The 12,526-nt window shown below is 59.0% G+C and overlaps 1 protein-coding gene across 1 annotated transcript; it reads left to right on the forward strand.

The window, feature by feature from the left end:
- Nucleotides 1–4,483: 4,483 nt before the first annotated feature.
- On the forward strand, nt 4,484–11,896 carry CDC34 (cell division cycle 34, ubiqiutin conjugating enzyme). The gene is made up of 5 exons (XM_020901414.2): nt 4,484–4,836; nt 7,632–7,718; nt 7,812–7,909; nt 8,614–8,748; nt 10,168–11,896. The coding sequence occupies exons 1-5, from the start codon at nt 4,660–4,662 to the stop codon at nt 10,373–10,375; spliced, it is 705 nt and encodes a 234-aa protein (XP_020757073.1). The 5' UTR covers nt 4,484–4,659; the 3' UTR covers nt 10,376–11,896.
- Nucleotides 11,897–12,526: the final 630 nt, after the last annotated feature.

A 12,526-nucleotide genomic window follows, 5' to 3' on the forward strand; every position in this document is an offset into this window, starting at 1 on the left:
ACGGGCTGCCCCAGCAGTCCCTCCCCGAGCACCCCGCCGGATCAGGTCCTCTCTGGTCCTCAGTTTACTCCAGCCGCCAAGGAAAGAGGTCAGCTGGGCCGGTAATCATGATAGTGATGACGGAAATGGCCAACAAGTCCAAGGCCTGCAGTGTCTTGCCTCACCACTGTCCTATGCAGAAGGTAAACCACTGCCCACATCTGGCAGATGGTGAAACCCAAGCCCAGAGGAGCAGAGGTCACACCACCAGCAAAGGGCCAGCAGGGCCCTAAGCCCCAGTCACCCACACCACCTCCACCACCACAGGGTGGGGGGAAGGGTGGGGAATCCATCCAGGATCCAGGCACACCAGACAGTCACCAAGCACCTGGGTGTCCCCCTCCCACCAGCGGGATCACTTCCTGGACCCAGGACCCTGCAGGAAGCACACTGCTAGCCCAGACCAGGTGCAGGCAGGTCCAGCCTCAGCTTCCTCCTCTGTTAAATGGGACCCAGGCCACCCCTGTTCTGACTGAGGGAGACCACACAAGGACGGAATCTAAAGCCTTTTTCCAGCTACCTTTGGCAGGAGCCAGCTTGCCTCCTCCGGTTTCCCAGCACCTGCCCTTGGCCGGTAACCGATAAACCAGTAACAGCCGCAGCTTCCTTTCTTTTCCCACTGGCTCTTCCAGAATCTCCCAACCCCCTCCAAGGGCAGGAAAGAGATGGAAACTGAGCCCCCCCCCCCCCGCCCCTTGCCCTTGGTGGCTTTTGTGACAGTACTTGGCTCCGTCTACCTATCATCATGAAAGGCGACAGGTACCCCTATGGGTGCTGGCATGGCATGCAGCGGCCATGCTGTGAGAAGGCCCAAGCCACCTGGAGGTACCTGACTGGCAGCTCCTGCTTTGGGGTAAGTGAATGAGTGTTATTGTTTCAAGCCTTGAAGTTGTGGGGTCATTTGTTCCATAACCAGAAGGTTAATGCAGGGGCTCCAGTCAGTAAGCATTAGCTGTTTCAGTGCAGGGCCTACTCTTGGGCTCCGGCAGCCGCCAGTAACCTCTGTGGTTCCCCGGGGCGACCTCTCCCTCCAGCTATCAGAAACAGGGCTGGACAGTACGGAGAAGCCGTCACTGGTGCCACCAGATCCTCTTCCCAGCTAAGGCTCACAGCTGCCCCACTGCAGAGGAGCCACATGGCCCAGGAGGCCCCATCACCCACTCTGGGACAGGAGTGGCCAGTGACCGCCAGGGGATGACCAGTGGGGGACGGCTGTGGGCGTGGCCAGTGAAGGACTGGCCAGAGGTCTAATCTGGCCTGCTTGCCTCAAGGGAAGCTACCTGTGGGGACAGCTCACACTTCAGGGCCAACCCCCGACTCCCCCCGCCCCGCCTGGGTCAGGCTGTGACCAGCTGGGGTCACATCTCCTGTCCCGTCCACCTTCCCTCACTGCCTCCCCTGAGTCACCATCACGCCTGGTCTTGGGTCCAGAAGTCCTGGCTTGACCTTTACAGGCATGACCTGGGGAAGCTGAGCCATCCTGTTTACCTGGCCTCATGACAGCGTGGGCGCTAGCCTCCCTGCCTTCCACACTCCACAGGCCCCAGAAGTCTCCTCCTCTCCCCCAGCTTCCCAGGGGAGGGCAGGTGTCCTTGTGCTCTGCTAGGGGCCTCTTCTCTCCTCATGCTTCCTCCTCACTTGGCATCTCACCGGGGCCGCAGCTTGAATTACTCCCTGGTCACCAAGGAGTCTCAAATTCACATCTCGAGCCCAGCTCTGCTCTGCTCCAGCCCTGGAGAGCAAACCACCTGCTGGGCATGTCCTCAGGGACATCCCAAGATGATCCTGGGCCTGTCACATCCAGGATGGAGCCTCCGGACAGCCTCCCTGGTCCTGGGGCTCCTCTGGAGTTTGTGGTCTCTGAGGAAGCCTCCCTGCCCAGGACTGGGACTTGACCTGGGTGCCTTCCCTGTCCTGTTAGCGGGCCCTTCTCTGCATCCTGTTGGTTGCACATTATAGCTTCATCCTGCCTGCTCCTCCCCACACTGGTCCAGTCCACATCCCCACCAGCCCAGGAGTGCTCCATGCACCCCGGCCTCAGTGATTGGTTCAGGAACAGCATGTGACTCCCAGCTGGCCAATGAGACACATAGCCCTGGGACTTTTCCTGGGGCTGCTGTGCTGAGAAGACCTGGGCCTGGATCCTAGAGCCATGTGGTCACCACATGGCCTGTGAACAAAGTGAGCACTCAGGAAGGCTGGGCAGGGAGACTCCTCAGCATCTATCCTTGCCTCTGTCCCCTCACTGGGCCATGCACACTGGTCTCCAGCTGGTCTGGCTTATCCCTGCTTCAGGCCTTTGCACACACTATTCCTTTTTCTGTGACACTATTCCTCCAGATCCTCGTGGCTCACTCCTTTCTGGTCTCTGCTCAAATGCCACTTCTGGAGAGGTGCCTCCCCCAACCCCATCTAAAATAACCTGTCTGCTCCACTCTCATTGCTAATGCTTCACTATGCTCTATATTCCTTCATAACAATTACTGCTACCAGAAGTTGCTTAACAACTTGCTTCTGTCCTTTCTTCTTGTCTCCCCAAAAGCAGGGGTTTTTATAAATTTTATTCACTGCTGTACCTGAATATGTCTATGGAAGGCCATGAATTAATTAATCACTTTTCCAGAGGAAGAATCTACACTCAGAGAAGCCAGGGTATTCATTTCTGGTGGCTGCAGTAACAAACCACTTGAAAAACAAAACAAAACCCCAGAAAAACCCCACAACAACACAAGTTCATTATCTCACAGTTCTGGAAGGTTTAGCACTTGAGGACCATTTCCAAGTTTATGGCAGAACCTAGATTTGAATTCAGGGCTCTTCTATGGCATGTGATGGAAGGCTCAACTCAAACTGGCTTAACAAAAAAAGAAATAATTTAATTACTTGCATTACTGCAGGGGGAGGTCAGGCATGGCTGGATCCAGAGCACAAACAGGATCATCAGCACGTTCCCATCAGGCAGCTCAGCTTTCCTGAGGGCCAACTTTTTTCACAGGCCTCGTGGTGATGAAATGGTCCTTTAGCTGCAGGCCCAAGTTCTCCCAGCTCAGTCACCCCAGCATCGTGTACCCAGAAAAAGACCAAGTCACATGCTGTCCCCAAATGAACCAGTGCAGCCAGGGGCCCTAGGACATTGGTTGGATGACCCAGCTCTGCAGCCAGGGCTAGGGGTCAGTTCAATTCAAAGCTTGCAGGCTAAAAATGGGTACCTCCAAGGAAAATGGAGGTGCTATGGCTGGAAAACAGTCAAGTAGAAACCCCAGGTGGCCACCACTCCAGGATGTTTCAGAGTCCAAGGTGTGGGCTTTTCTGGAGGGACACAGCCTCATGTGGGGGGGACTGGCTGGAGGGCCCATAAACCTAGCACCTCCCTTTACATTTTCTAGCTGAGCCCCCACCCATTCCAAACTCCTGTTATGTGGGGTGTACATTGGCAAACTCCTCTGGAAGAATCATAATTCATTCTAATTACTACTAATCAACAAACTGCCCCATGCCAATGCTATGATGTTGATGCTATGGGCAGAGAAGGAGGAGCAGAGAGGACTTAGAATACTAGACAAAGCAGGGTGTGCAGCCCACTTTATAGATGAGGGTCCCCTCCAGGTCCCACAAGGTGCAGGGCACAGCCCTCTGTACTGATGAAGCTGCTACTCTGCCCAGGGTTCTCAGAGTCCTCCATTCGTTCCACAGGTGACATTTTGTTTTCCTCCTCCGGACGGGTCTACCTGATTGTCCTCAGTGGTGACCAGCCCAAGGCCAGATGTCAGGGCACCTCGGGGAAGGAACAGGCTCAGCCCCGCCCCAGGCGTTGGCGCAGCTGTTGGCAGCCCGGGTCCCCCGCCACGAGGCCACCGGTGCCAAGCCCACCTTCATGGCGAGCTGTCACCTGCGGATGTGCAGGCATGGAGGCAGGCTCTACCCCTACTCTCCCATCCAGATCTGCGTGGGCGTCCGGGCCCAGGGAGCAGGGCTCTGGTCAGGGATTCGGGTGGGACGGATGCCGAGTCAAGGCTGCAGAAGGCGCGCCGAATGGGGAGAGGGCTGCGAGCGACAGAACCCTCCCCGCTCGAGCGTCCGGGGCGGCCGGACCGGGTCCCGGGTGGGGAAACTGAGGCTCGCGCCGGCACCGCCCCGGCCCCGCCCCGCGCCAGGACGTCACAAAAAGGCCCCCAAAGCGCGGCGGGCCCGGCAGCGCGCCGCAACGCTGCCCCGCCCGCGGCCCCACGCACAGGCGTCCAGGGAGCTAGTCCGACCCGGGTCGGCGGCGGCCTTCCAGGGGTCGGAAGCGCCAAAGCGCCTGCGCGCGCGGCCCCCGGCTCCCGGCGGCGCGCTCGGCGGCCGGGGGAGGGGTCGCTTCCCGGCGTGCCCCGCGGGCGGGCGCGCAGGCGAGATCGGGGCGGGCGCCGCGCAAGCGCACTCGGCGGGGGCGGGGCGCGGCAGTGGAGGCGAGCGCCGGGAGGCGGCGCAGAGCGAGTGGAGCGCCCGGGGACTCCGGGCGGCGGCGGGGGCGGCGGCGGGGGCGGCGGCGCAGAGGAGGAAGGCGGCCCCGGCCCGTCCCGCGGCCCCGCGGCCCCACGGCCCCACGCGCCCCAGGCCCCGGGCCCGTCCACCGCCGCCATGGCCCGGCCGCTGGTGCCCAGCTCGCAGAAGGCGTTGTTGCTGGAGCTCAAGGGGCTGCAGGAGGAGCCGGTGGAGGGCTTCCGGGTGACCCTGGTGGACGAGGGCGACCTGTACAACTGGGAGGTGGCCATCTTCGGACCCCCCAACACCTACTACGAGGGCGGCTACTTCAAGGTGAGCGGCGGGGTGGGAGGGGCGGCGACCCCTTCTCCAGCTCCTCGGGGTCCCTCCCAATTTCTGTCCCCTCCCAACTCCCCTGGCAGGGCTCACTCCCACTGTCCCTGCTCCTCGTGGGGTCCCTTTCTTCCCCCTCCTTCTCGCGGGGCCCCCTGCCGTTGCTCCTCTGCCTGGTCGCCTCTGGCGTGCTGAGGGCCCTCGGTCACCCCCTCTTCCCCTCCGGCCCCAAGAGTCCCTGAGAAAGCACCAGGTCCCCTAAGGCCACTTCAAGCCTCCAGTGGGGACACCTGGGACCCTCCTGTCTCTTTGGGTGTGTGGCCCTTGCTTCCCCCAGGCCCTGGTGCCCGTCCCTTCCTCCTGCCTGTATTTGCTGCCCAGAGCAGACAAAGAGGCCTCCCCAGGAGTGACCAACACGGTTGTGAAGAGCCCTGGCCTTAGGAATGGGAAGGGAGGCCCGCCGCCTGGGGGCTGGCTCGGCCACTCGCTCGGATTCCAACAAAGGCCTGGATGGGCTTGGCAGCCAGGATCGGCTTGGAAAGCGGCCACCCTGGCCAGTAGCAGTGGGCCAGGTCCTCTGGGCTTCATCATGATCTTTACATAACCTGTTCTGTTTGACGCTGTCTCCCACATTTTGCCCTGTTCCTGGGAGCCAAACTGCAGAACCCACACAGGCCTGGCCTCAGAAGCTCTGGCTCCTCTGCGGCCTAGCTGGCATTTCCCTGGTCCTGCTGATCAGGCAGCTTCTTGGGCCTGAATTGCTTGCTCTGGGCCGCTCCTAGGCCCTCTGTGGTGATTGAGTTCTGGTGACTTCCCTGGTGGCTCAGATGGTAAACTGTCTGCCTACAATGTGGAAGATCTGGGTTCGATCCCTGGGTCTGGAAGATCCTCTGGAGAAGGAAATGGCAACCCACTCCAGTACTCTTGCCTGGAAAATCCCATGGGTGGAGGAACCGAGTTCTGAGCAGTTCCCTAAGAGCCGTTGTTGGGAGCAGTGAGGCATGGGCGCTCCCTGGGATTGACACTGTCTCAGTCCAGTGTGGACGAGAACTCAGACCAAAACCTGGAAAGGCTGTGAGTCCAGATGTGGCCTTGGGAGAATACCTCCCAGATCAAAGGACTTCGCTCCGTAAGCAAGAGGGACAAGGCAGGGGGTTGCCTTGCGAGAGAGGTGGGTCCTGGACTCATAGCCAGAACACCCAGTCGCTGCCTGCCAAGGTCCTAGCGGCCTGGCTGGGAGGCTTGGGCGGGAGCAGGGCAGGCTGGTGCTGCCCTGGCAAATGTCTGTGTTTACACTTTTGGCTAGCGTTTTAGCCAAGCCTTCTGTCGGCCTTAAGGGAGCAGGCTGAACTACTGGGGTGATCCCTGGTTGAGGTTCTCTGGTTGCCAGAGTTGGGTGGGGGATTGAAGGTCAACAGCCCTAGGCTGAGATCTGATCTGAAGTCCATCTTCTCCACACGGGGCCTGCGTTTGGGGCTGGTCACCAGATGGTTTGACCAGCCTCCCTCCCACAAAGCTCTTTTGTCTGCTTCTGGGAACAGCCGACTGTGAGGATAAGAGCCCCACTCAGAGCAGGAATAGGGAGTCCTACCTAAGGCCAGGCCAGGACTCTGGCCTGAAAAGAAAGAACCTGGGTTCCTGGCTGTTGCCTACTGTTTGCAAGGGATTGTTGGTAAGGCCTTCTGGGCTGGTTTTGGTATAAGCCTGATTTTCTAGAGGATGGCCTGGAAAGGGGGCGCACCTAATCCTGTCTGCTGTAGGCTGGCCTTAAGGAAGGCAGCAAGGGATCCACAGTGGTTCTGCCACCCTTGGATCCTTTTGTCACAATGTGGTTGGGTGGCAGTGGGAAGAGGACGTGGGTGCTAGAAGTGCCTAGAGGCCACCATGGTTTCCCAGTGCCTCCCTCTCAGCCACCCAGCCTCACCCGTTCCCCCTTATGAGCTGCAGGGGCCCCAGGAAGCATGTGTTGTGCTGAGGGGTGCCCCAGAGACCAGGTCGGGGAGCCCCTCCACAGCTGCATGCTGTGCGCCCCTGGGCACGTTACTTTCCACCGAGCCTCAGTTGGCACAGTGGTGAAGGCACCTCTGGGACCTGGTGGATGCCTGGGGCAGAAGAGGCCTCAGCTGGGCTCGGGCTATCACTTAGAAACCCAGCCCTGGGCTTGCGGGAGACGATGGGGTCTGAGACCTGAGTTCAAGGTTGGCTCACTCCAGAACAGAGAGCCCCCCCCCGTGACCCCAGCGTCCCCTATCCAGGAGGAGGATTCTCCAAAGATAGGAGGAGAGGGAACATAGCAGAGGTGCCCTATGGGGCCCCAAGAGCCTGAAGCACCACCAGGGTCCCTGGACTGGGGCATAAACAGGCTGAGCTGGGGGCACAGGTCTCCCCCAGGGGCCTTCTCCTGTCTTCCCGTGACCTTCCCGGCTACCTTCTGACACCCCAGGGCTGACACCTGCAGGCAGAGAGCCCATCGCTGACTCATCTCCGCCCCCAGTGCCTGCCCAGTGAACACGCATCTATTTTAGTCCTCCCCACGAGCTGGAGACTGAGGCTGGGCGCCCAGCATGGTGCTCAGGTAGCCAGCCCTGGGCTCTGGTCCCACCACAGGCCTGGAGCTGATCCCCAGGGGTGCCCACACCCCTGGCAACAAGGCAGGGACCAGGGTCGGCTTGACTCAGGTGACTCAAACGCCCCAGGCCCGTGAGGGGCGCCAGAGGCAGGCGGGTCCCAGCGCAACCACTGTGTGTGGCCATGGGTGGCCTGACTCACTGAGCCCCCTGCTCTCCCCCAACTAGGCGCGCCTCAAGTTCCCCATCGACTACCCTTACTCCCCTCCCGCCTTTCGGTTCCTGACCAAGATGTGGCACCCCAACATCTACGAGGTGAGCATGCCCTCGGGCCCTGTGGGGGTAGGGGGGCTTGGGGACAGGAGCCATGTGGGTGCTGACTCTTCCCTGCCCCCCCATATCTCACAGACTGGCGACGTTTGCATCTCTATTCTCCACCCTCCAGTGGATGACCCCCAGAGCGGGGAGCTGCCCTCGGAGCGGTGGAACCCCACACAGAACGTCAGGTGAGGGCATCAGATGGGCCGCCCTGGGGGTGTGGACATAGGGGCAGGTGCAACTTCCTATCCTTACACACACACAACGCCCTGTCCCTGCCAGCCTTTCCCCCATCTTTTTCCACCCACTACCCCCCCCACCTTTGGTAACATCCTCAGGGAATCCTGGGCTTCCCTTGTGGCTCAGGTAGTAATGAATCTGCCTGCAATGTGGGAGACCTGGGTTCGATCCCTGGGTTGGGAAGATCCCCTGGAGACCGTAAAGGCTACCCACTCTAGTATTCTGGCCTGGAGAATTCCATGGACTGTATAGTCCATGGGGTTGCAAAGAGGTGGACACGATGACTTTCACTTTTTAGGGAATCCTGTCTGCCTACCTCAGGGGTCCCCCCTCCTTCCTTGAGCCCCAGATAACACAGACCCCTTTGTCCTGGGGGCTACGCTCACCCTGCCTCCTGCCCAGCGCCCTTCATCCAGCCCAGGTCTGATCATGGGTGGCCTGGGGAAACCACTCTCCAGGGGAAACACCCTGGGGAGGGGACAGACCTGCTTCACCCAAGCAAAGGTGGTCCTAGCCTTGGCTGCCCATCCCACATCCTATCCCAGGAGCTAGGCATGCGGCAGAGGATGAGGGTCAGGGTCAGGGTGGGAGGCTCCAAGGTGGGCAATGCCCTGAGCTGTGGATTCCCCCACGCCGACTCCTGCTCCTCCAGGACCATCCTCCTGAGTGTCATCTCCCTCCTCAACGAACCCAACACCTTCTCGCCAGCCAACGTGGACGCCTCTGTGATGTACAGGAAGTGGAAAGAGAGCAAAGGCAAGGACCGCGAGTACACGGACATCATCCGGTGAGCGGCCCAGGGGTCTGGGCCTTCCTCCTCCTGCCAGAAAGGCCAGGATTTTTGTCTCAGGAAGTGTGTGGTCCACATATGTACCGTCACATGTGGACATGCTGTGTGTGTTGCGGGGCATGTGTGTGTGTGTGGAGATAACACACACTGCTATCTGCCAGGACCCAGCAGGGTCTTGCCACCTTCCTTTGATTTGTAACTAGAAGGGCAGTGATTCCCAACCCCTACCCCGCGCTGTGTGAAGACCCTGCACACTGGGGTGTGATCGTGTGCACTTGGCCCTCAGCTTTTCCCCACCGGTCTCTTCAGGGAGTGGGTTCTCCACGTGTGGCCAGGCCCATGCTTTGCAGAGTGGTCTGTCTTCTCACCTCACGAAAGTGAGTATCGCTGGTGCTGCACTTCTGAGACTTGGAATCGTTTTCTAAAGGCAGCAAGGCTGGGTGGGATCAGCATGTTTAGGAAAGGTCAAAACACCCCGAGTGCCGGCCGACACCAGCAACGCCCCTGGGCCTGCGTGCTCCACCTGGTGGTGTCGCTGCAAGCTGATCTGTGGTCGCTGTTCTCACTTGTTCTCCTGGGACCTGTGACTTATGCCACGACAAACTTAACTCTAACCATAAGTCTCTTCTGAGAAGGATTTTGGTCTGTTCTTTGCCTCTTAGAAAAGCAAGTAGGTCAGACACGTGTTTCCATGACGACCTAGTCTCTTCCCCCGCCCCCAGCGTTTACCCTGAGAATCGAGTCCTTGTTCTCACCAGCACCCACACTCACCTGCCGTGTCACTGTGCCTGCGGAGCCCTAGGGACCCGTGCCTGCGGGCCAGCCTCGCGACCTCACAGCGAGAGCTCGGGAAAGCCCAGCAGCATTGGAAGGTAGGACCCCAGGGGCAGCAGGTGCCGTAGGAGCCCCAACAGGGACGCACACGCAGGAGACGTGATGCCAGTGACGGCAAGATACTCAAGTGCAGAGAAGGGAGGACTTGGGCCACGGCCTGGCAGGAGTGTGCCGAGCATCTGCCCTGTGGCCGGCCTTGCCCTGCGGTGCCGAGCGACTCACCTGCCCACAGAGCCGGCCCAGCACCTTGGCTGCTCCCACTTCACCCAGCCTCTTGGCAGCTGGGATCTGTGTTTCTCTTCCTGATGAGCCAACACCTTCTTGGTCTTCCTGGTTCAGAGCCCACGCTCCGCCTCTTACTCAGCCCATGGTCACCCCATTCTGTGCACATGTGTGTGCGTGTGCACCTGTGTGTGAGCAGAAACCCCTGGGGCACACATGGGCGGTCCCGTGAGGGGTCTGGCTCCATCTGCTCTGGGGCGCCCCCTGGTGCTGGCGTCACCCTTGGGTGCTCTGCACTGTCCACGGGAGTGCCCGCGTGGGTCACCGGCCACAGCAAGGCTGACCTGCGTCTCTCCGCAGGAAGCAGGTCCTGGGGACCAAGGTGGACGCAGAGCGGGATGGTGTGAAGGTACCCACCACACTGGCTGAGTACTGCGTGAAGACCAAGGCGCCAGTGCCGGACGAGGGCTCAGACCTCTTCTATGACGACTACTACGAGGATGGCGAGGCTGAGGCCGACAGCTGCTTCGGGGACGATGAGGATGACTCAGGCACCGAAGAGTCCTGACACTACATCCCTGCGAATAAACTTACAAATTTTACCTCAGCCGCCCGACTGTCTGCCGCCGCCACTACCTCCGGGCGCCTCGTGGCCCGGCGCCGTCCACCCCATCTCCGCCTCCAGGGAGGCTGCCGGGCTCACGTACCTGGGCCCCACGTGGGCCAGACGCTGCTCTGGGACCCTAACCTGCCTGCCCCGCCTGGCAGCCAGAGACTCAGGGTCCCGGCTTGTGAGTGGACGGACTGACTCGGGGTCACCTCTTCTCTCTGCTTTGGTTTGTTTGGAATCTAAATAAAGCAACTTTATGAGAAGCCGGAGGACCAACCTCTCCTTGGCCTCAAGGTCAGTGGGACCCAGGCAAGGGCACAAGCTCTAGTGACAGGCACGTAATCCACAACGGGAGACTTCAGCTGCCCCTCTGAGCCTGGACGCTCCCAGGGCCTCCTGTTGGATCATCTGATCAGGGGGAGGGGCCCCAGGGACCTGGGCTCTGGGCAGGAAGGGCCCCGGGGGCACACTTGGGGCTGAGAGGCCCTGGGGGTACTGATCCCCACTTCCTGGGCAATGTCACCCGTGCTGGTGGTGTCCAGGGCTGTGTGGCCTTTGTTTTTGTTTTTGTTTTTGTTTTTTTGATTTGTTTGTTTTTCTTTTTTTTTTTTTTCCGTTTATTTTTATTAGTTGGAGGCTAATTACTTTACATCATTACAGTAGTTTTTGTCATACATTGAAATGAATTAGCCATGGATTTACATGTATTCCCCATCCCGGTCCCCCCTGTGTGGCCTTTGAACTCAGTAGGCGCCGGTGCCCAGGCTGTAGGAGCCACCAGCCAGTGTGAAGACCCCAGAGCCCTCAGCAAAGGCCTCCAGCCAGGCTTTGTCACTGCCCATTTTGTAAATACAGTTTTATTGGAACAAAGCCACACACGCACATTTAGCTGCTTTTGAGCTGCAGCTTTAAAGCTTGAGTGATAGCAACACAGCCTCTGTGTCAGAAGTCAGAAACACTTCCTGGCTGTTGATAGGAGCATCTGCAATCTTCCATAACCCTCAGGCCTGTGGGTCTAGCCCCTCTGTTCCTGGGACCCCTTCCCCCTGCCCCCAGGCTTTTGCTGCCATGTAATGATGGCCCCAGACTCAGCATTCACCCTGCTCCACACTTGGCTCGTGTGTGTTGGGGGTTCACCCTCCATCACTGAGGTGACCAGAGCCTCAGGGCCTGGAGAATGAGAGCCCGACGTCCAGACAGGTTCCACCACCTGAGTGACCTGGCACCGTCACCTCTGCACAGGACAAGCGGGGGCAGGTATGAGCCTGGAAGCTGTGGGAAGGGACACGGGCTGCCCTCCAGAGAGTGAGGCTTGTGGCCAGGGTCCACACGACTGACCAAGGCCTGGTAGTCCTGTCCTCCTAACCGGGGTCTCATCTCAGCATTGGGTCTGCCTTGTGAACTTTAGGTAAACATGTAATGGGATACATGGAATAAAGGTTATCCCACATAATGTCTGGGACTTAATTGTACCAAAAAGTTACTTGTGTGTCTGAAACTCAAATATAAGCTGTTACCCTGTTTTTTTAACCTGGTAAATCTGGTGAACAACCCCCTCTCCCAGCCCCAAATACTAACAAAACCTGCTTCCTGGGGTCATTAGGAGGATTAAACAAGGTTGGACATGTGAACACACTATAAATACCCATTTCTCTTAAACCTAACTCTGGCCTCAAACACCCTCCTATGTGAAATGGCTCCAGAGACTTGTGTGCCAGACACTACTGAAGGAGAGGTGGACAGTAGGCCCCTGCTGCAGAGCCAGTACCGGGATGAGCCTGTCTGCCTCTGTGACCCATTTTTCAGCCAAGTCATATTTATCCCGACCCTTTGAGTATCACAGGAGAGGAAAACCCGATTCACACTGACTCAAGTGTGACTTCCATGACTGGCAGGCAGGGGTTTCAGGCACAGCACTGGCTCCAGCCCAGACTCTTGTCTTCCCCCAACCTGTGGTCAGCAGAAGAGCAGCTCCAAAAATGTCCATGCCCTTAGCCCCGGCATCTGTGTCTGTAGACTGGAAGGGCAGGAAATGATTCTCCTCTGGAACCCCAGAAGAACTGGCCTGGCCCACATGTGGATGTTTGCCCCAAGAGAGAGTAAATGCAT

The sequence above is a fragment of the Odocoileus virginianus genome, chromosome 3 (genome assembly GCF_023699985.2).
Source record: "Odocoileus virginianus isolate 20LAN1187 ecotype Illinois chromosome 3, Ovbor_1.2, whole genome shotgun sequence".
In the NCBI taxonomy this organism is placed as follows: domain Eukaryota; kingdom Metazoa; phylum Chordata; class Mammalia; order Artiodactyla; family Cervidae; genus Odocoileus; species Odocoileus virginianus.